The sequence below is a fragment of the Ornithorhynchus anatinus genome, chromosome 16 (genome assembly GCF_004115215.2).
Source record: "Ornithorhynchus anatinus isolate Pmale09 chromosome 16, mOrnAna1.pri.v4, whole genome shotgun sequence".
Taxonomy (NCBI): domain Eukaryota; kingdom Metazoa; phylum Chordata; class Mammalia; order Monotremata; family Ornithorhynchidae; genus Ornithorhynchus; species Ornithorhynchus anatinus.
In genome coordinates this window covers 33397783-33421794 of record NC_041743.1, presented here as the reverse complement: position 1 = coordinate 33421794, position 24012 = coordinate 33397783, and the positions used below count along the sequence as shown (strand labels likewise).

Below are 24012 nucleotides of genomic sequence, written 5' to 3'. Positions count from 1 at the left end.
GAAAGCCACCTGACGGGTTAAAAAACAAAGTATATCGCATCACCTAGTGTGCCTTACTTGCGTATTTCGATACCCTCATTTCACTTTATTTATGACTTCATATTTATATAATGAAACTTTATGGAGGCTTAGGAATGGGAGTCTCTACTCCAGTTCCCTCCCATTACTCTCTTGCACCCTTTATAGTCATTTCATAAAATTGTTAGGGTTGTGAATTAGAACATGTGTAGGATTTTACCAATAAAGAGGTTTTGGATGATGTCGATACCACTGGAAAAGACTCCTACCAATGTGTTTAGTAGAGCTGAAACTGCAGATGCAGGACTGAAAATAGTTGCTTAGTTTGAACTACTAGTCAGTCTCAAATTAGCACTGGCACTATTGTTTCTTGCCTCATGCTGTGAGACCTGAATTAGGAATCCCAGTAGCTTTGGTTTTGCACTTAATCGTTCTGCCGTCTTATGTTTTAAAAGTTTAGATACCTCAGTTTTGTAAGCCCTTGATGGGGAATTTGGTTTTACAGCCTCTCTGAGAAATAACTTCCTCCACAGATTTTTTGGAAAATAGAGGATTGCTTCTCCCCCAACAACTGGATATAATTTTGAGTATATATTAGAGAGAACTGCAGTTCAGTGAGAACCTTGCTTTAACAGTGATTTGCTTTAAAAATAAAGCACTTGTAGTAGTTGTAGTGTAATTCTAGTGCTATTTAATTAGCTATGAGGCAAATGAAATCTTTTTGGGTTTATTTTTTATTTAGAACTCCATTTGGTCTGTCTAACTGCTCTCCCATGGCATCCCTAGGAAATAGAAAAGGCCTGGAAAATGGTGGATTCTGCCTATGATAAAGAGCAGAAGGCAAAGGAAACTATCATTTCGCTGAAAGACGAAATAGTTAACCTGACTAAACTAGTAGACCAAGGATCGGGATTATCACTGGGCCAGGATCGCAAGTAGGTTATTCACTGTTTAGATCGTTTTGGCTGAACTCCACAGCGACTGTTTCTCAAAATGGAGCTTTTGACCCAGTTGACATTTTGGATACTTCTTCCACTCAACCTCAACATATTCTCTCTACTGCAGGACTTTATTTTGTTTTGTGGGAGCTAGTTAAAGATTCCCCATTTTCATTTGTAGTGGCCTCTTCGTGTCTACTCAATTCAACAGTTATGTTTCCCTTTATTCTGACCAACTTGAATGAACACTTATTGTTTCAGACTTGGTCAAGAGTTCCTGATTAGAGAGGGACTCCCGCTGAATGAGTAATGCAAAGCCAGTCATCTTTTCCAATTATCAATTGATCATTTGTACTTATTGGGTGCTTACTGTGTTTAGAAGACTCTACTAAGCGCTTGGGAGAATACAATATAATAGAGTTGGTAGACATGTTCCCTGCTCCCAATGAGCTTACAATTAGTGATGAAGATCTAGTTTCCCTGGCATTCCCAACCGAATTTCACTTTTCAAAAAATGAATGTTTACATTTAGTAAAAATTGATGATGCAAGCTATTCAGTCATTGCCCACTGTGGACAGCCATCAGAGGAAAGAGTGGTTGTGTCTTCAGTTAAAGGTTTTTAGTGTGTGCATATCCCTGAGCTGTCTCCAGGGGTCTAGGCTGGTAATTCTTGCAGCATCCATTCCACAAGCTGTTTTTCCAATTCTATCCACTAACAACCCCATCAAATCATAAGGGTGAGTTCGTAGACTACCGTCCATCCAAGAACTGAGATTCCATTCAACAGAATGGAAACTATCCCATATGTTCTAAAAGGAATGATTATTACTGATTTGCTCACATAATTTTCTTATATGGTGTCTGGACTGCCACTGTGATTTTGATGAAATAATCATTTTTACACATAAACATGGTAAAAATAAAAATGTAAGTTTTTTATTCAAGACTGCATTTTAGATTGGCCAATTCAGACATCTCTCTAAATAATATTTAAAATACAAAAAAACTAACATTTGATTGTCAGCTGGAGTGACTTCATCAGTGATATGTGATTAAGACTTGCCCTCCAAAGAGAGCTTTTTGATCAAGCAAAACACAGAGGAAACTGAACCTTCTGACTTTTGTTTCATTTCTTTTAGTGTCAGAGATTTGTTGAAGTTAAAGGAAGAGATTACGAAGGAAAGAGACCAGCTCTTTACAGAAGTTGTGAAGTTGCGAGAGACCCTGGCTCAAGCTACCGAACAACAGCAAGAATCTGAGAAATCAAGAGATGAAGCAGAGCAAACCATCTCTCAGGTTTGAGCAAAAAGGCAGGCCAGGGCCATCCTCTCTGCCCACCAGCATGATTCAATAATCGACTTTCCTGACTTTTCCTTTTACAACCTTTCTCCTTGCCCTTAAATGACTTCTCTTTTCACCTTCCCTCAAAAGAACAGTTAGTGGTTTAAAAAAAAAATTCTGTTTAGACAGCAACTATTAGGAATCTCCTACTAGCTGTTCTAATCTGAACAACTGTGTAGACATGGTAAATACCTCCTTGGGGATGTAGAGGAAGCAGGGCCTCCTTCCCTGTTACCAGAGCTGCAGGAAGATGGGGGTAGGACTGGAGCAATTGTCTGGGTCCTGGGGCCTGCTCCATTTGAACACTTGACCTGTGATCTAAACACTGCTGTTTGGTGAGGAGGTTTTGGAAGAAGGAGCCATTAATGCTGCTGTCACCCTGTCCACCCTCTCTTCCTACTCCCCCACCACTAACAAAGCCCCCTGACTCTAGGTCACTGACATGTTAGGGCCCGCAATACTGCCCTGTCAGTGTGTGTAAGTGTTACATCCAGGAGAGGATAGTACTAAGTAGGGGTGGGATGTGGATGGAGAAAGGGCCATGATAATTGCTACTTCTGTGTGGGTTATGCATATATTTCAAGATTTTTTTTGTAGGGGGGGAGAGGGTAAAATGATCTGGTTTTGGCCTGGATTCTGCTCATCACCAATCTAAAGTGAGTGGTGCCCGAAGCTGTGGGCAAAACTTTTAAATATTAGGGAGCCATTTAATGTCACTGAAAACCCAGAGCCATCAGCCCATCTGCCAGGTTGACAGAAATCATTTCCAGCTTTTCTACCCGCCAGCCCTCTCTCTCCTGTTGCCTTACTAGCTGGCCGCCGCCATCGTGTGGAATGCGGGCACGGTGTGATTGAGTAAAGTGCTTAGACAGTGATCTGCACACAGTAACCGCTCAATAAATATGATTGAGTAAAGGGGTGAGTGAGAGGCTGACAGCATCCCTGAACAGCAACTCTCAGCTGGGCAGACTTGTGGACCAGTCAGAAGTTATGCTTGAAGAATCTGCTCTTCTTCCTCTCCATCCCCACCTGGAAGACCCATCCTATTTTTTTTTCAGCTCGATAGTGCTGAATAGCAATAAAAAGCACTAAAAGCACATGCTCTAGTTGTTAGCTGGCTAACAAATCAGATACCTTTAGCACCATTAAGACACAGGTGGATTCAATTAAATTTATTCCACTGGCCATTAAATTTGCCCTGGGCAGCCCCTGCTAGCATTTTGTCCTGAAAGTACTTCTGGTGAATTTTAATTTGTTTCTATCTCTGTCATTTCTGTGATTCCAGTTCCAGCAGGAAATTCAGATGCGTCAAAATGAGGCGTCCCGGGAAACTCGGAAGAAGGAGAAACTGGAGAAGGAGTTAAAAGAGGTTCAGTCAGACATGGATAACAAACAGGTTGAAATAAAAACTCTACAGCAATATGTGCAGAAGAATAAAGAGGAACTCTTAAAACTGGAACAACAGCTCAAAGAACAGAGGGTATGGTCGATTTGTTTGGTTTAACTAAGGCAACCCTGGGAGAAGAAGAACAGGAGCATAGATCATGGCCATAGATGATATTCGTTCTAGTGTTTTGAATCTTTGTCTTGTTTGGAAATGCTGAAAAATCTCTTATGAACTCCCTCCTACACACAGATATTTCCAACACATACAAACCTTTGTTCTATGTTATTTAAAGAACTCTGCATAGTAGTTGTTACATTCTCACATTCCTCCTCATTTCATGGCTTTTGATTTTTTTTACCATTTGGTTTCCATTGGTTTCCTTTTAGCTCAGGTTGAAAATACCCCACTGAGTCTTTTTGTATTTATTTTTCACAAAGCTGTGTTTCTAAGAAAACTTTTTCTATGATAAATCAGTAGTTTGAGTCGATCCAAGTTTTAATAGTATCAGCCCAAGGTTTCAGACTGAGGTCTCAAAGAAGCAATTCCAGTAATCAGAAATGTGGTCTAGCCTTGTCCACACTATTTTCTTCAGAGAAATTCCACTTGAAGGTTGCCTATACCTCACTCTTCATCTCTTCTGCTGCCTTTTACGCTCAGAACACATGGCTTTACAATTTATAGTCTAAAGTCTTGCCTGTGCTTCAAAAAATATTGCAGTTTGAAAGTCACTATTAAAGATTAGTCCTCAGACAAATGTACATGAAGAAATGAGAAGCATTGTGGCCTACAGGACCTAGTTTCTAATCCCAGCTCCTTCACTACTCTCCTATATGACCTTGGGCAAGTCACTTCACGTCTCTGGTCCTCAGTTACCTCATCTGTAAAATGGGGTTTTGACTATGAGCCCCATGTGGGACATGGACTGTGTCCCACTGATTATTTTGTATCCAACCCACCACTTAGTACAGTGGCTGGCATAGAGGAAGCACTTAACAAACACCATTAAAAAAAAAATTACATAGAACTTAAATGAAACAACTGCCATTTATCATTAATGTATTGAACATTAATTGAATTTGTGTTTTTCAACATATTCATGATTTATTTAATCCAACTTTACTGTGGAGGTTTTAGCAACAATATTGTAGGGTGGATGTTTTTGCTCAGTGGGTTTCTTTTCCTCTCTCTTCTCTTTGCATATCCCCTTGTAGTCTCTACTTATTTTGGAGTAATAGTATTTATTTACCTCACCAATAAGTGAAGTAATCCTTGCAAAAAACAGTCCCGATTGATTGAATGAAAGGTCTCCAGTTTCACACCTGAATGATTGTAATTTTTAATATGAAAAGTACACCAATACCAAGGCAAACATACCAGTGAATAACTTTGTAAATCAAAAATATGAAAGAAAAAATAGTCAAGATCTTTGTGTACTTCAGATGCACTAGAGAGGGACTTCTGCTTGTGTTTCGGATATTATGTCTAGTCTAACTTGATGAATAAGGGTGAAACATGAACTCACCAGGAAAGGGTTCATTTTCATGAAGTGTATTTTCCAGGAGATTTGTTTTTGTTCCACAGGGCCCGACTGCAGCTCAGTAGGCAGTAGCTCTAAAAGCAACACTGTGGTATAAAAAGTAATAATCATTAACTCCCCAGGTATGGGCATAATAGTTCGGAGGAGGGTTTGGAATACATTCCCTATTTTCAGATGAAACAGTAATTCCCAAATGCTGATTTTGTTAATCGCGAACCCTCTTTAGAGGATGTCTGTTATTATTATAGAAGGAATACACTCAGTCCTGCCCTGACATGTAAAGTGTGTGTTGTTATACAATTTTGCTGGCGTGTTATTAGGAGATAGGGAATATTCGTCCATTGTTCATTGGACATGGCTTGCTTTGGTGTAGGAAGAAACCTGTTTGTGGGTGTATGTTTGATGTCAGAATGGGTATAAAGTACAGTCAGAGATTCCCTTCATGTAGGAACTTGTAAGAACACAACCCCCGTGTTATAGGAAAATTGGGTGTGCTTTGTTGAGTGTTTGTCCTTAGCAAAAGTTACCTTTTCAGGAGAGGCGTGATGAGAAAAGGAAATGCTGGCAGACACTGAACTAAAGCAGATAAGCAGATAGACATCAAGCCGATATAAATCATCACAGTGCTAACACACGTTTTTGATTTAAGATGGATTAAATAAGAAAATGGCTACAGACTGGTGACTGAAGACTGTGCTGTTCAAGAAAAATGTTACAAGCATATTAATGTAGACTTTGCTTGCCACACTATTCAGCTTCCCTGCTCCACAGCTGATAAAAATCCATTTGAATCTCTTCCTCATTTGCAATGATTATAGCAATTGCTGTGTATTAGAGGCCTGCCAAATGGCAAACAGGCATTAAAATATTTATCTACCACCTGCGAATGAGACTTCCAAAGCTCCCTGAAAAAATCATGCTCACTGTGTTATTCATTAGAACTTGTCATTTTCCCTAACCATTTAACATTCATCATATTTTGAATGCATTAGTAGTTTCATCAGGGGTAAAGAGAGATTTATATAAAGACAAAGTCTGGTTGCTGCTACCCTCTGGTGGGATTGAGGTGCTGTCGATATGTATAGGTGCATAGTGTAATCAGATTAAAAAGCTTTAACAATTGTTCCACATCTTGCAGATCCTAAATGAAAGAGCTGCAAAAGAACTTGAACAGTTTCAAATGAAAAATGCCAAACTTCAGCAAGAGAATGAGCAGCAAAGCCTGGCTTATGAACAGATAACACAGGAGAACCAGCAGAAGATAATGGAGCTGAAAGTAATATAGTGTGACAAGTCTGTTACCCAGACCTCTCGGGTTCTGTCTTCTAATATAAAATTTGCCATCGCAGTTGAGACCACTGATCTATCTTGTTAGATAACCTGCTCCCTGCCTTGGTGAATACCTTGATAGTTCAGAGGCAGGAACATTTGCAGTGATCTCTTAAAGGCCCTGAGGCAATTTGATTACTCCTATCTTAGCTTATAAACCTGCAAGCCTTATTATTGGTTATGTAGCTATCCAGCTGTCAGGATTTTTCAAAAAATCCAGCTCAGATATTTAACTCTATAATCCGGTCATGCAAATGTCATTAGCCTTGAGCTCGGCTACTAGATCAAAATGCAGATTTCCTGTGATTTTTACCACCTTTCTACAGGTTGGTGGGGAAGGTGGGGAAAAGCCGTGGAGGGCTGATCAATTTTGGTACATACTTGCAGGCTGCAGGAATCTCTATATGTGAATTCTAGGTTAGTTGAGGTCACCTGTAACTAAGCGTAGTTTAAATTAAAGCCTCCTAATACTCATCTCTGCCTTCATTCATTGCCCGGGCCTGGAAATTTGGGGTGCAATGGGAGCCCGTCTAACCCCATTCCCAATCTTGATCAAAACAGAAGGTAGGTTCCCAAAATACGCAATCAATAAATAAGTCAGTTTTGCTTTGAAGGTATTTGTTTGTAGTTGGACACACTTGGGGGCCAACTTCTGACAAACTGGAGTGAGCAGAGGATTGAGCAGTTATCTGGTTAAATTGCTCTGGTTATGAAGCTCATCAGGTCCAATAAATTACTCCTAGGGTCCATCTGTTCCAAAATCAAATTGCTTAATTCTTTAAGCATCATACTTCAAGCAGTAACTGGACAAAATAGGCCATGTTTATATTCTACTTCCTTCCATTTCTTAAATAATGTACTCCCATAAAATTACAGGGAATGGGAATTTGTTGAATTGTTTGCCTAGTAATGGCAACTCCTCCCTTTGTATAATTTAAAACACATGGACAAATTTGTAACTTAGTCCTTAGTACACTTTTTACCCAGCAAAATAGATTTATGTCTTCCATTCCTCTTTTCTTGTATAACTACAAAAATTATTTGGGGTATAGTTTTTTCCACTGTCTCTCAAAACTAAATAGTAATTGCTTTGATCCAATCCCACAGACTTTTACGGGCCTTTTATTGTATCTGAATTTACCTCTCTTTAATTTTACCAAGTCCTGCATTTATTGAATATCTTTGGTATTTTTCCCTCACTAATTACACAGTCCAAAGACGAGGAAGTGACTCAGATGCACCAGGATATCACAAAACTTAACAAGATGAGAGAAATAATCCATAAAAGGTTGCACCTAGCAGAAGAACAGAAAGCAGAGGTTGACCAGCAGAGAGAGATCTTAAAAAATCAGATATCTGGACTAGAGAGAGGTAGAACCATAGCAACATTTTGGTTTCTTTTATTTATAAACGTGCCAGTTGACTGTGATTGAGTGTTTTATTTTATTTGGTCACCTATGTTCAGAGTTATATTTTCATAATCTTAACATCGTGAGGGATACCCTGTCTGACTTCTTAACTCGTATCTCACCCGGCGCTTAATAGTGCACTATTAGGGGAAATCAGGGGAATCAGCGGAAATAAGTTTCTACCATCGCTGTCCCCCGACCTGAAAGGCCCTGTTGGGGACAGTACATTATTTAGGGGAAAGGGTGACCACCATCATCATCGTGCTCGTATCCTTGGCATTATCCTTGAATCTCTCTCATTCAACCCACATATTCAATCTATCGCTAAATCCTGACGGTTCAACCTTCCCAGCATTGCTAAAATCTGCCCTTTTCTTTCCATCCAAACTGCTACCACTTCAATCCAAGCATTTATGTCATATCCCACCTTGATTACTGTATCAACCTCCTTGCTGACCTCCCCGCCTCCTCTCTCTGCCCATTTCAGTCTGTACTTCACTACACTGCTAGGATCATTTTTCTACAAGAATATTCAGTCCTTGTTTTCCCACTCCTTAAGAACCTCAAATGGTTGCTCAACCACCTCCACATCAAATAGAATTTCTTTACCGTTGGCTTTAAAGCACTCATTCCCCTTGCCCCTTACTACCTCACCTTGCTGTTTTCCTACAACCCAGCACACATATTTCACCCCTCTAATGCCAACCTTCTCACTGTACCTCGATCTCATCTATCTCGCGACCAACCCCTCGCCCACGTCTTGCCTCTGGCCTGGAATGCCTTCCCTCTTCATATCAGAGGGAGAGATGATTACTCTCCCCACTTCAAAGCTTTATTGAAGGCACATCTCCTCCAAGCGGCTTTCCCAGACTAAGCCCTCTTTTCCTTTTCTTCCACTCCCTGCTGCATCACTCTGAATTGGTCCCTTGATTCATCCCCCCTCCAAGGCCCACAGCACTTATGTACATATCTCTGCACTCAGTAAGTGCTTAATAAATAATGATTGATCATCATTAAAATGATGATGTGTTTATTGAGTACACATAGTTTATACTTTATTTCTGTACTTTAGAACTGGAGACTGCTAAGAAACAAGCAGAACTTGATAAGAAAGCTATGGATGAACTTATGCGAGACAGAGACTTGCTAAATAAGGTGAGTTTATATTAGTTACATTGGTAAACAAATACCCACTGCTTTGGGAATGTAATTTCTATCCATAACCATTTATATGGACCTATATAACGGACAAATAGATTAGGATAAATAATAGCTCATAGCTTTGCTTATGCAGATGTTTATTCTTTACCTTTTTTGACAATGAATTGAAGCTACAGTATCACCTGAGTTCAAAAAGGGACTTTTGAGACTCAATATATAGAACAGGAAGTTTAAAGCTGTTTTGTGGTTTCTATTTTATAGCTAATATGCTACTTATTTTAACCTGCTGATTAAAATGTCTTCTTTTTATGTCTCTACTCTATAGAACTTTGTTAGTTTTTCTAAGTTAAGAAAGTTCTCTAAAGACCAAATTTAAGCGTGCATTATACCAGAATAACCAGCTGATGCATTTTTAACTCTGTCCTCTCCTCCATTCTTTTTAATCTCTTCGCATTTTCGATTAGTTGATGACTTCTAAGTCTCATGCTGTTAACATTGAGCCTGTTTCCCCACTCAGTCAATAATATTTATTGAATGCTTACTCTGAGAAGAGCACTGTGTTAAGAGAGAGTATGACCGAAAAACCAGTGTGGCCTACTAGATAGAGCATGGGCCTGGGAGTCAGAGGACCTGGGTTCTAATCTAATCCATTTTAGGCAAGTCACTTAACTTCTCTGTGCCTCTGTTTCCTCAGCTATGAAATGGGGATTAAGATTATGAGCCACATATGGTACATGGACTGTGTCCAAGCTGATTAGCTTGTATTTACAGCCCCGTTTAATACAGTGCCTGGCACACAGTAAGTGCTTAACAAATATTTTTTAAAAAAGAGGAGCATTATTGGGCCCCAGTATTATCTTTTTTATCTGGAGCCCCTCATTTTACATGACTTCCCGCCTTAGAAATTTATCCCTGGGAGAAAGAGACAAAAGGTCATTTGGTGAAGGGCTGGATTTTGCCCAATTGCAACCTCACTTTCCTAATATAGAAACAGCCTGAGTTTTGCTAACTCTGCCTTCCTATACTAGTATAGGTTCCTCAGAATGAGTGAATGGCCCCCAAAATGAATGACACTTCAGTTTAGATTCATATGAGAGAAATGTTCCTATAACTAGAGAAGAGTTGTTAAGATTCATCTTCACACTTTGGTGTAGTACTTATTGAATGTCAACACTGTGCTACAGAATGCTCACAGAAAACTATTTTGTTTAGATGATTCTGAAAGTCAGTCAGTTATGTGTTCATATTTGTTAAGAACAATTTACTACATAGACTCTGGTGTTTAGACAAAAATGTTAATACTTATATAAAATAATGTCTGCATTTTGCACTCCTTATGCTTCATTCATTTTCAGTAGTGATGAATGTTTCATCTCATGATATGGTCAAACCCATGAAGATGCTTTTCACGTTTTCACTACTTCAATGTATTAAAATAATTCATTAAAATAAATTCAACTTTCCCAGGTACAATCAACCTATCCTTGTATAGTTACTCTATCACTAATTTACCTTCCCAGTCTCAATCTTTTCTACCAAAAAAATCTGTGGAAAGTTATGCACTCAGTTCATTCTATAGCACAGGGATTATGTTCTCAACAAACATTAAGGAATTCTCCACATTAAGGAAATCTCCTTTTTCAGTATTCACTCTGTGTTTGAAGTTCACAGCCATTTCTTCTGACACTAGGCTGCCCTATATCTAGATAGACCCGTGTTTTCAGAAGACCATTCCCTAATCTTGCCCAAATATCTAGTGAAAACGTATGTTCTAGAAAAACTGACTGTTCTGGAGAAGTAGCACAGGGATTTCTGAAGAAGGCTCTAAATTGATTCGGATGTAAGCAATCTAACTGCAATTATCTATGTTCTTTATGAAGATGATAGGGGTGGCCTTTCAGGACAGGCTTAATAGTTGGGGTGATCCAGAGATCAATAACTGCCTGTGGTATGCAATGTTAGAGTGGGGAGGTCAGGAGAGGAAGGGAATCATTTGATTGATTTCCCTATTGCTGCTCCTGCAAACTCTCCAAGAAAGCATTTAGTGGCTCCACAGTTGGCAGATAAACACATGTGCCTTCCGACAGGCTTCCCTTCATTGTTTACTCGCTGGCTTGCCAGCCTGAAATGGAGGTCGACTTCCACGTTTGGGTTTTGTTGGCTCTCATGGATCTGCCCCTCTAGACTATAAGCTTGTTGCAGAACATGTCTACCATCTCTATAGTATTATACCCTCCCAAGCACTTAGTACAGTGCTCAGCACACAATAGACACAATAAATATGATGGGTTGATTAGATGCTGAGTGCTGTTGACACATCTCAAACTCTATCAGTACTCCAGCTTTGTGTTTAACAAAGTCATCTATGATAGTGTGCATTCTACTAAGCACTATGCCCTTTATCTCTGATTTTGTATGTGTATCAAATACAGTTGTTAGGATTTAGTGTAGGATATGCTTAATATTTCTCATATTTCATGGGCCAAATATGCTCAATAAGAGTAAATACTGAAAAACTACGTGGAGGTTTCATAATTACTTCCTTTATATCAGTAACAAAGTACATTTTGCGCTCATTCTACCAAATTAGAAAGTCATTTTTGTCTTTTTTTATATACACCAGACTTCCAGTTCCAAAGTGGAAAATATAGGTCACCCTTTTACTGTCACTCACAAACACTGAATAAGGGTTCAATTTGTTTTTGCCATTGAGTTTTTTTTTTTTTAACTTTGAAATGACAAGTGAATGAAGTTAGGTAGGATTGATAAATATTTGTCCCCATAAAAGCAAATGTTTATCATTGTGTGATTTGAATTGCTTTTCCATTCTTTACAGAACATGCTGAAAGCTGTTAGTGCTACTCAGAAGCAGTTGAATTTAGTGAAGCTCCATGAGCAATCCAAAAGGAACCTGGAAGAAGAAATCCAAAACTATAAAGAAGAGGCCCTGAAACAGAGGAAGATCATATATCAGTTGGAAAAGGAAAGAGATCGTTACATCAATGAAGCTAGTGAACTCACCCAAAAGGTAAGAAGCCATAGGGTGCTAATGTACTTTTCTTGCCCATATTTCCCCATTAACTTTAGAAAAATAATACTTTGGTCTTAGAAGGACAATACTGATAGTAAATCATGTTTGGTTTTTATTTAAATTCATTTTCTATGAGCTCCCGCTTCAATCGTTTTAATTGGTAGTCACTTCGGTTTCTTCTCCAAACTATGGAAAGAGTAAAGCCTTCTTAATTAGCTGGGGTTGTTCAAGTCTTGCTTTGAAGAATCTGTGTTGAAAATCACCATAGATTTCTTCTTATCTCTTCTGCTGGGAGACTTTAAGTACCAAAATTTAACTGTTAAAGCCTTGCTTTTAAGGCCTAATCTTCCTTCCAGAATCTAAGAATCACCATAGTATATTGCCTCCCACACTAACTCACTTGGGGGTTAAGGGATGACATTTAAGATGTAATAAATACATTGAAAAATTTACTTATATTCTTAGGCAACTAAGAGAACAGGAAAAATTGGAACTCTTTCTGAGTCAGAGTTTGAAGAACTAAATTAAATTGTTTCTGTTTAGTAACTGAGTGCTATTTCTCCTGGTGTTTGACATCCTCTTTTGGAGTCTCCCCTTTTTTCATTCTACAGTAATAACTTCTTACACTTTGCTCTAACATTTTAAATGGCCAATTACCCTTCTCCCGGCCTATAAATTACTTCACACTGGCCTTAAATAATCTGAAGTGAGTTTTTGTAGGCCATGGCCCAAGGATATTAATAATGTGTTTCTACAGTCTTGGATGATAGCAATTTGATCAAAGAAATATGGCTCTCAGCGTGGAGGTGTCCATGAAATGAAATCCCTTAAAAGGAAAATTGTAATTTGAACATGTCATGCCTTGCATCTGCTTGTTAGGATACTTGATAATGTTACCTAGGCATTAACTTGAAGTTTTTCTTTCTCCCTCTGTCAATATATCTAAAATAGTTTAAATAAGAAAAGTGAAAATTCCCCTGTGAATTTCTGAAAGGCGATGAACTAAACGTAATGCAAGTCAAACAGGAGATTTCCAGAGTCAGTTTTTCAGTTTCATCAGGAAGATAAAGGCACTGTCAGCATCAAAACCATTGACATCAATCTGAAAACTTATTTGAGAAGTTTACTGTATTTATATTTCATCAAATTCAAGTTAAAGGGTTACAAATTCAGTGACCTACTTTCTAATTGTGCCTCATACTATATGATCTTTTGGCTATGCTGCAGATTTACAACATGCTTTATTGATTTTTATCTCACTCTTATTACTATTGGCAGGTTGTTTTAACAGAAAAGGAAAAGGTAGGAGTAGATTATGAACTGGAGAAGCTTTCATATTGCACTGCAAGCAGTTTCTGGGCTCTTTTGCAACAAGTTTACAAATGCCAGGAGCTTCATTTCTATTACTGCAATAAAACTTTCTACACAGGAACAGTTATATTGAAGTTGATTTGTGGTATCTGAAGATGTAATCAGCAAATTAATTTTTTTTGTCCCATAGCTAGCACCCTTCAGAACTTCAAATGTGTACCTTTTGAAATTCTGTTTTCAGTGAGGGATTTTATGCTGGAAGTTTTGCTGCTGTTGAGTCTTCAAAATATTTTACATTATTTTCAACTTTTGGATTTATAGGTATATGCAGCTTGAGCTCTAAAATGAATTAGGGTCAGGCACTTAGGTATAAATTGTTTAATAATCCTTTCCCTCCCTCTTTCCTGACCTAAACAGCTTCTATAGCCGAAGTCAATTTTTTGTTACTTTTTTTTTAAATCTCCTCTGATCTGCTTGTTAGTAGCTTGGGAGTCCTTTGGTATGGATAGACAGAAACCAGAAATGGGCTTTTCTGCCTGTGGGTTCTTCTTTGTTGAATTATGGTCAGTGTTAGTTGCACACTCACAAAGGGAAATGTCCTTGGCAGCATCTTTTTGCCCGGAAGCATTATTCTGCCCAGTAAAAGGATTGTTCTTGTTGTAACGTCCCCCAAAGTGATCGAGCAAATCATTTTTTCTCTCTTCTGATGCGATGCTTGGTATTCTGACGGCAGATGATTCTGTGCAACGACTCTCTGGGCTACACTTTTCACCACCATCTAAGGAGGTATATGACTCGTCCCTACATAAAGGCTCAAACATAGACCAAGGTGTTTCCTTTCTTTAAACATATCATGTTTGGTTCTGTTACTACTAAAATGTAGTAAAGCTGGGTTCTGGCATTTCAGTATATCTCAGGATTTTGAATTCGCATTTTTGACTTTACCATTTCTTTTGACTAAAGTGGGTGGGAACTAGGATCAACTTTAAAAAATATCTGCTTTGCTGACCAGCATGCTTTCAAAAAAATACAGATGGTTTGGGAAGGTACACGTTGGGATTAAGTTGATGGAAAATTTGAATCTTTCTTGAACTGTACAGTTTTGACATTTTTTAGGAGCAATTTAGGCATTACTCCTATTTGCGGATGAAGGCAGACATTCTTCCAGTTGAGGAGAGTTCCCTTAAGGCACAGATAAATCAACTGGTTCAGAAAAGGAGAGCCAAAGTATCTTTTCCTCTTCACAACTGTGGCAGGGCTCCTCATTTTCAATAAACAAGTACTGAAACCATGCATGGAGCCAGAGTAGATCAGGGTTTGCAGAAACCAATTTTAATCATCCCACTGAAAAAATTTCTGTTTCTAATCATATAAAAAGGCCCCCAATTTTTCCCAAATGCAACAAAAATTTCCAACTGCTGCTATGATAGATATAAGGTCACAGTGAGCTGTGAATTGATATGGGCTAGAGAGCCGAACACTGACATTTATTGTGGTCTACTAGAGTCATGTGAAGACATCTGTCATAGCTTTTAGACTAGGCTCTTACTCTGAAGCGCTACCTTGCTCTTAGTGCTGTTGGGCTAGGAGGTCTTAGTCAAGAGAATTTAGACCCTGTAGTCAGGGTATATAAACAAGTCAAGACTGTCTTGTTAACAGTGGGAAATCCAGCAGCGGGAATAGCACCATCTGCATATTATAAACCAAACGGCAATGAAAAAAATATACATTTCAAAGGTGAAAAGGGGAGCTAGAATCACAGTGGAGGGCTATTAGAAATGAAAAGGAGAATGCAGAATCATAGGAGAAGAAACAACGAGAGTCCTGGGATTTTTTTTTGTTAAATGGTATTTAAGTGCTTACTGTGTACCAGGCATTGTATTAAGTGCTGAGATAGTTACAAGTTTATCAGGTTGGACAGAGTCCCTATCCTACATGGGGAACACAGTCTTAATCCCCATTTTACAGATGAAGTAACTGAGGCTCGGAGAAATAAAGAGCTATGTCCAAGGTCGCCCAGCAGAGAAGTTGCAATTAGAACCCAGATCCTTCTGGCTCCCAGTCCTGTGCTCTATCCACTAGGCCACACTGCTTTCCTCAAAATGCTGGAAGTCAGGTCTGTTCAATATCATAGCTAGGACCCTTACTGTCTATTTGTCTTATGTTAGAAGAGGTAGAGGGAGGCTAAATGACAAATTTGAATCAATAGTATTTTTTGAGCACTTACTCTTTGCAAACCACTACTCTAAGGGCTTGGCAAAGTGCAGTTGAATAAGTAAACCACATCCCTGCATTCAAGGAGCTTACAATCTTCTGGGGAGCAAGCAGAAACAGGATCGGGTAAGGGTTTACGAATCTGTCTCGAAATTGTGCCTGTCCAAGTGAAAAGGGTCTTTTGAGAGGTAAAAAAAAATCTTCTAAAGAAGTCCATGTTTATAATGGTTTTTCATGTAATTTAAAAATAACATCTTAAATCCACATCCATAAAGTTAAGATATTTCTGTGGAGCTTAAAATTATTTTACTGAGTTCTGCTTGTAGGGGAACATTTCAGCCTAAATGTGAGAAAAGTGAGACAGCACACTCTTAAGTGCTGAATTGTGACACAGGGCACTTTGGCTCTAGTTCTTAATCCTACTCTGTTTGATCTTGGTTAAGGCCTCCTTCCTATCTAGTTCCTTAATTTGTCTTATTTGCAAAATAGGAAAAAGAGCCCAGGCCAGGGCTATGACAACAGCATTTGGGGAAATCTATCAATCAGTGGCACTTACTGAGCACTTACTGTGTACAGCGCACTGTATTAAATGCTCAGTGATGCACTTCATGATGCGTTCATAGGAACTTTCTATAATTAGATATTATTGTGTTATTCAGAAGGCTACATCCTTGTACTTCACTAGCTGCCTAAGTCATCCAAATGTGTCTCTCTGCTATTGTCTTTCAGAGATTAATATTTTCTGTTGAGATCCCTTTAACACTATCAGTTGTTTACACAATTGAAAGAAATGTTTCTTATTTGTCTCTGTGATTTGAGTCTTTATATCTGGGCATTACTCCAAGCAACCGGTAAATAGAAGAGAAATTCTCCCAAGGGCAGAAGGGATGAGAGTCTGTGGTGAACTGCAGTTACTGGCTGCAGTCCCATTTCCTGATCCTTGGGATTGGAGGCTGTCACCTTAAGATGGAAATCAAAGTTCAGGTCAAACCTAATAATTGCAGCTGGGCCATTTAATCATGTTCATTTCCTTCTTTGTGCTCCAGGTCCTTCTCAACATGGAAGACATCAAAATCCGGGAGATGCAGATCTTTGACTACAAGAAAAAGATAGCTGAGTTGGAGACAAAATTAAAACAGCAGCAGAACCTGTATGAGGCTGTGCGGTCAGATAGGAATCTCTACAGTAAAAATCTGATTGAAGCTCAGGTATTATTATATGCTTTTATTTTTCTAACTGAACATATTCCCCCTCAAAGGCTTAAAATAGTCCCTAATTAATTGTCCTAATTAGAAGAAATGTTTAAAACAAGTAGTAAAGCCCATAGCTGAAATAATGGCACAGTTTCATGAAGCCATTAGTTTATATGGCAGACAAGATCCAATTATATGGAATTTTTTACTGATACTTTCCTGTGAGAAAAGTTCTGAATTATTGGAGGCACATTTTTCCCTCATCGTCACATCATAAAAAATATTTATTGAGCTCCTTCAGAGTGTCTAACCATACTCCGTGCGTGAGAATTTACAATGACAGGAAGAATGAAAGACAGTGCCTGCCATCGAAGAGCTCACAATCAAGGAGAGAAGTTAAACATGTATACTATATACAATTAAATATTAAAGTTAATATGTCAACAATCAGCAAGTGCAAGCCAACAAGATTGCACAGAGCAGCAAGGGGATCCCTCCCATTGGCTCGCTTTCCTCTCTCATCTCTAATCATTCATTCAATTGTATTTATTGAGTGCTTACTGTGTGCAGAGCACTGTACTAAGCGCTTGGGAAGTACAATTCAGCAACAGAGACAATCCCTGCCCACAACGGGCTCGTCCATGCGTTCCTTTGTTATCAGTTTACTAGTTAAAGTTGTAGCTTATCTAATATGTGAATTTCACCATCAGAAGGGTCCACTTTGAGTATGAAGGACAAGTAAATAAATGAAAAATTGGATCCTCCACCCCAAATCCTGTTTTAGATATTTGTGGGGATTGCTATCCTTAAATCTGTAATCTTAAAACACAGCTGTCACAATCACCACTTAGTAGAAAATAGCAGAGCCCATTCATCTAATCCCAGAATTTGTCTTCAGAAGCTTTGAGTTACAGTACGGCTTTGCTGACAATTCCTTTTTTTTTTTTCCCCACATAAACTGAGGATCATACTTACCTCTTGGAAATGTTCTGAGATTGATATTTTAAAGTACTTTGAGACTGATTGCTGAAAGGTCTAATGTAAATGTGGAGTAGTAATTCTAAATTGTAATTAGATTAAGAAACCATTGTTTACAGATGAACCCTCCCTCAAATGATCTAACATTTTCAGTACCAGTTTATGTTGAACTTCCACATGAACATTTATGGCAGTTCAATTTATTTTTCAAAATTTCTTCTTTTGTCTTATAAGGATGAATTAACAGAAATGAAGAGGAAATTAAAGATTATGACCCATCAAGTAGACCAGCTGAAAGAAGAAATCACAGCCAAAGAATCAGCTCTTGTGAGATTGCACTTGGATCATCAGCGAATAGAGAAAGAGAAGGAGGCATTAAAGGTAATATCTCTATTACTGAAGAGAAGGATATGTTTTTAATATTACATCATGTTCACTGACTAGTGATAAATTGCATTTGTCAACATTTATTTTGCTTTATAAAAAACTCTAGTTTTCCCTGATTCTGAAGAATAATAATAATGATGGTATTTGTTGAACACTTACTATGTGCCAAGCACTGTTCTAAGTGCTGGGGTACATACAAAGTTATCAGGTTGTCCCACGTGGGGCTCACAGTCTTAATCCCCATTTTCCAAATGAGGTAATTGAGGCACAGTGAAGTGACTTGCCCAAAGTCACACAGCTGACAAGTGGCGGAGTCGGAATTAGAACCCACAACCTCTGACTCCCAAGCCTGTGCTCTTTCCACTAAGCCATGCTGAATGACACCTATAGACCCTATAAAGGTTGGCTTCAGACATTTGGCTGCCCCAAAGTAGCAAGAAAAATTCCATTCCATATGGTGCCATTGCAGACTGTGTGTGCACATAGCATTCCATATATTCTGTATTATATTACCATGTTACATTGTGTGGTCATGCAACATAATGTAGTGGAATCATGTGGAAGCCCATTTGAACCCCCAGACCTAGACTGTTTTTTCTTTTTTTGGGGGGACACCCCTGACCAGCATCCATTTCTCCAGAGCTATTGTATTTACTTCCCAGATCCCTGTGCCAATTCTGACTCCAATTGGGTGCTTTAAAAGTTTAAAACACTGCCATGCATGCCCCTGCCACCTCACTGTCAGATCACTATTATTCCACTGCTGCCAATCACAGCCACCTCTGGACACTGTGCACTCTGACCATGTGCCCTGAGGTGACTGTTTCCTAATTCTACCATGTGAAGCTGGCCCTGTCCTCCTATAATGAAGACTAAACAACTTGGTTTCTGCATCTGTCAACTGTGAAAACCTTAATCTAGATGCTGAATTCTCAGACTACCTGGAAGGCATAATTATTTCTTTAATCTTTTGCTCTCTGAGGGACTCTCAGTTCTTTAAAAGGTCTTGGATCGGAGTTCCTAGCATCAAGGCTGCAACTAGTATTATCCATGTAGCAATCAACTAAAGTGGATGTACTGGATTTGTGGTGGAACCAGAAAGTCTTGTGACACCAACAGACATTATAACACATGAATTTTGATGCTATCGGTGCCTGCCATTTTGGTGTTTGGAAGTAGCATGACTGGATATTGAATAGATAAATTTTAAAATACCAATTCAAGAACCTTCTTTGCCTACCATTTAACAAGCTAGATTTGCTCTGTCTATCCATCTATTTTTCAGAGTGTCTGTCTCAGTTTTCTCCTTCTCTTTCTGTGTTTCTGCTTGTTTTTTGGTTTATGTGTCTTTTAAAATCTCCCATTCCCTTTATTTCTTGTCTTTATCTGAATCTCCTTATTTTGCTGTGTCTCTGTTCCTTGCTTTGGTTTTCTCTCTCTTCCATGCATTTCAGTCTTCCTTTTGCTTTAGATCTGACCTTTTTTTAATTGTGTAGTTATAAAATAGAACACAAGCAATACCTAGTGGGTCAGCTCAGTGGTCAACCAATGGTATTCGTTGAATGCTTACTGTGTGAAGAGTACTGGACTAAGCACTTGGACAAGGTTTCTGTTTTTCACAATGCACCATACCTCCAATAATCTATTTGGGACCTCCCATTCATGAATGGGTTCAACCCTTTCTTAAACCTTCAACAGGGTCATCATCGTCTTTGACAGTGTTTATGAGAACCTGTTATAAGTAGAGCGCTAATCGAGGCACTTTTAAGTATATAATAAGAGTAAAGGACGTAAACCCTGACTTTGAGTTTAGAATCTAATTGGGAAGTCAGGCAGGCACAAATTGTATACAGACAATAGGAACAATAACAGTGATGATATTTGTTAAGCTCCTACTCTGTGTCAAGCACTGTCCTACATGCTTGGGTAGATACAAGACAATGATAAAAATGAAAATAAGCCAAAAGTGACTAAATAAATGGAGATATTATATAGTTACACCCACCAGGGTGAAGGTAGCTTCTTGGACAGCAGGCCCAAGGTGGTGAGGAGTAGTGAGGGAATGCCTATGTTTTTAAAGTAGAGTTTTATAAATCAGTAGATGCACAGCATTCCCTGTTCTCGTGGATATACTATGAGTTGCCCATTAACAAAACAGCCCTTCTTGAGCCTTCCAGGACCGTCAGAAGAAAAGTCCTGCCTCTTCACACCCCATTTTCCAATTGTCAAGTCAGGTACCGTCAGCACATTCTGGTTAGGCATTGTCAGCACATTCTGGTTAGGACAGAATGCCAATAATTTTTTTTTTTTGTAAAAAGTAGGCACATTTGGGCTCATCTGCCGGTCTGCTTTCAACTTGTTACATTAGTTAAGAAGAAGCCTTTCACCTGCTGATTTTCAACATCTAACTTTTGGCCCTAATAAGGCTCTGATTCTGTCTAGTCACTTTTGAATCATCCAGCGTCAATTTGACAGCACTTTGATTGCTTCTGAATTATTCACTAGAAAAACCATATACCCAGAGCCCAGGAACATATTAGACACTGGCTTTGGGGCATTGTATTCTTTTGCCAGAGTGATTCTGTGGAATTACATGGATGGTGAACAATGGCAGAGAAAGAATCCAATTATTCTGTGACAAGGAGATTTCAACTGATCCTATTTGCTTGCGCCAAAGAAAGCGTGTAGTTTCTCAAGAGTAAATGGGATCATACAGTGTGAAAGGACTGGAATCACATGCATTTTTCTTAAAGTGCCTGATCTATTTATATGACTAAATAACATGATGTATATTCAAAAGTTACCCGTCAGAGAGTGCATAAATTCAGGATGGTAAGGGAGCGAGCAGCTGTACCCTGCATTTTATTATTACTTTGTACATAGAGACCACAATACAGTATAAGCACTGAAACAACAAATACTGTTTGAGTTGATGGTCCTTTATGTAACTAGCAAAATAGTTAAACTCTTTACTTCACAAGAGAGCACAGATTTATAACTGCTAACTGTATTAGACCCGGGATATTTGTTTATGTCAGCAGTTGCTGTCAACATCTAATGCTACATCCTGTTTACAACTCATTTTTTTTATAAAGAGAACCTGCAGAATTTAGATATATTATTTAAAAACTCAAAGTCACGACAAATGCATGAAGTTTTACATTTGTGGACAGATTCTTCTATAGATTGATTTCATTTTAATATAACGAGGCCTAAATTTAGTTCTGTTCATGGATTCTGATCAATCTTTGACATTTAACAGAGAAGTGAATGTTGTCTAGAAGAAAAAATAAGTTTTATTAAGCAAGGGTTAAGTATCCAATCAGTATCTTTACTCTCATAAATTATTGAAGAAATTGAAATATCCATTTCGCATTCTCAGAGCTCCAATCTGATGGAGAATTTTTTTTTTATTTTTGTTAGAAAAATTCCCAGTCTGGTGGATAGGGACAGGTAGAGTGTCTTGATGTTTCCCCGGCCATGATGGAACAGAGCAAAGCTCAATGTCCACTAATTGGGATATCATTGACATCACAGACATTGGACATCCCTGTGTGCCCGAGGCCTCCAATCCAAGACCTCCCTCCCCAACTGTAATGATTGCTGTGAGGGATGGCGAAGGTGTGCATTTAGGGTTCATGTTTGATGTCCTGGTTCTCAGAGTAATCTCTGATATCCCCATTTTAACAAAAATAATTTGGTCAGATTTCTCTAAAGACAAGCAGGCCAGGGCATCCACTTTAGAGACACGGGAGGGCTTTTGGCAATCCGGCAGCCTTTTCAGGGCAGCCCCAGACCCCTCTCTTGGTCATAGGAACTTAAGTTTAATTCTACCCTCAGTGAATTTGGTCAGGCCCTGACAACACCTCCCGTAATTCCAGTTTTTGGGCTTCAGGATCTTGCTTGTCCCCTTTCTCTTGTCTAGTTCTGTGAGTCCCAATCCTGAGCCTGCTCTGCATCTCTCTGCGGATTTCCTCCCTAACTGCTCTTCTAAATGAGGCCCAAGTGTGTGGTCTGGCAAGGGAGACAGACCTTCAGGAATGATTAAAATGAGATTATCAAACACACATTTACAAGATGCCTCTAAAGACCAAATATGGTAAACCCAATATGTCAATTCCCCTCTCAGAGTTCAACCTGGAGAGTTTCCAATACACTACCAGTCTTGACTAAGAGAGGGAGTGTCAAGCAGGGGCATATCCTTTCCATTCCTAGCTTGAACAGTAGCTAGTGAGTGGAAGGCAATCTACTACACGTCAAAATTCACCTGTGCTGGGCAGCAGAGACATGGGAGAGAGCCAAGGGTGGAGACTCAAGTTAATTGCATGGAAGGAGGCAATGGTAAACCACTTCTGTATTTTTACCAAGAAAACTCTATGGATACACTACCAAAATGATTGCAGATGGAGGTGGGGGCCTTCTGGGAGAGATGTGTTCATGGCGTCGTTAAGGGTCAGAGACGACTTGACAGCATAAGACACGACAATATGTTAACTAGCTGTATCACTGAATTCTCTCATGACAGCAGCAGTTTGTTGGGTTTTTTTTGGTCCACTCATCTGGAATGTAGTCGATACAACATAGAGTGTATGCTGTATTCATATATAAACGAAGCCTTTCTACACACATATAGAAAAGTCTTAAAAAAATTCCTCCTGGGCATAACTCACAATAAAAAAAACCTGACAATGTGCTTTACTCCTTTACTTTATGAAGCTTTTTGGTGGGGGAAGGGGGACATTTCTTATTTACTCTTGAGAACGATCAAAATGTGTTAAATGAAAGCACATGGGAAACATGAAGCTCAGCAGTAGTTCTAAATCCTAATCCTAAACTCCTAGGCTATGAATTTCCTTGTTCTTATGAAGTAAAATTTGTTTGTATCATTTTCTCTTGTCAGGCAGAACTGGTGAAGATGAAACAAGCAGCTCTGGAGACCAAACATTTTATTGAAAAACAAGAATCAGAAGAGAGAAAACTCCTGAAAATCATTGCCGAGTCTGATGCTGAAAGGCTGAGGCAAAAGAAGGAATTAGATCAGGTAAGAAGACTTCAACAAAGGAGCCTTTCAATTCGTACCTTTCCAGGAGAATGAACTACCAGTGCATAAAACATTCTTTGGCAACCTTTTCTGTGAGCTCACTGTGGGCAGGGATTGTCTTTATTGCTCTATTGTACTTTCCAAGTGCTTAGTACAGTGCTCTGCACACAGTAAGCACTCAGTAAATATGGTCGAATGAATGAATGAATAACGAAAAGACCATGGGCCTGGGAGTTAGAGAACCTAGATTTTAATCCCAGCTCCACCACTTGTCTGCTGTGTAATTGGAGGCAGTCACTAAACTTCTCTGTGCCTCAGTTTCCTCACCTGGAAAATGGGTATCGAATACTACTCCTTCCTACTAAGACTGTGAGTTCTATGTGGGACAGAAACTATGTCTGACCTGATTATCTTGTATCTAGTGCTTAGCACATAATAAGCACTTAGTCTGTGAGTCCCAAGTGGGACAAGAACTGTGTCCAACCTGATTATCTTGTATCTACCCTGCAGTGCTTAGTAAGTATGGCACATAGTAAACACTTAGGAAATACCATAATTATTATTAAAAAGCTCACTTATCTGAATTAAATTTAGTCAAGCCAGGGCTACTTCAGTATTTGCTTCACTGATTCTGAAATATTTTGATTTCCGATTCATAGATGGTGAAATATCTAGGACCTCTGGAGCTGACAGTTTCTGGTGACCACGGCTCACCATGTTGCCCTTTTCCTGCATT

The 24012-nt window shown here is 38.9% G+C and overlaps 1 protein-coding gene across 3 annotated transcripts in view; it reads left to right on the top strand.

Moving 5' to 3' along the window:
- CFAP58 (cilia and flagella associated protein 58) overlaps nt 1-24012 on the top strand; it is a 70325-nt gene that overhangs the window by 11387 nt on the left and 34926 nt on the right. For all 3 annotated transcript variants that reach the window (XM_029081060.2, XM_039914393.1, XM_007667659.3), the window contains exons 3-12: nt 805-953; nt 2097-2253; nt 3584-3778; nt 6361-6498; nt 7763-7922; nt 9033-9115; nt 11958-12149; nt 16724-16885; nt 18083-18229; nt 23136-23276. In XM_029081060.2, the coding sequence (XP_028936893.1) occupies nt 805-953; nt 2097-2253; nt 3584-3778; nt 6361-6498; nt 7763-7922; nt 9033-9115; nt 11958-12149; nt 16724-16885; nt 18083-18229; nt 23136-23276 (1524 nt within the window). The remainder of the gene's footprint in view (nt 1-804; nt 954-2096; nt 2254-3583; nt 3779-6360; nt 6499-7762; nt 7923-9032; nt 9116-11957; nt 12150-16723; nt 16886-18082; nt 18230-23135; nt 23277-24012) is intronic.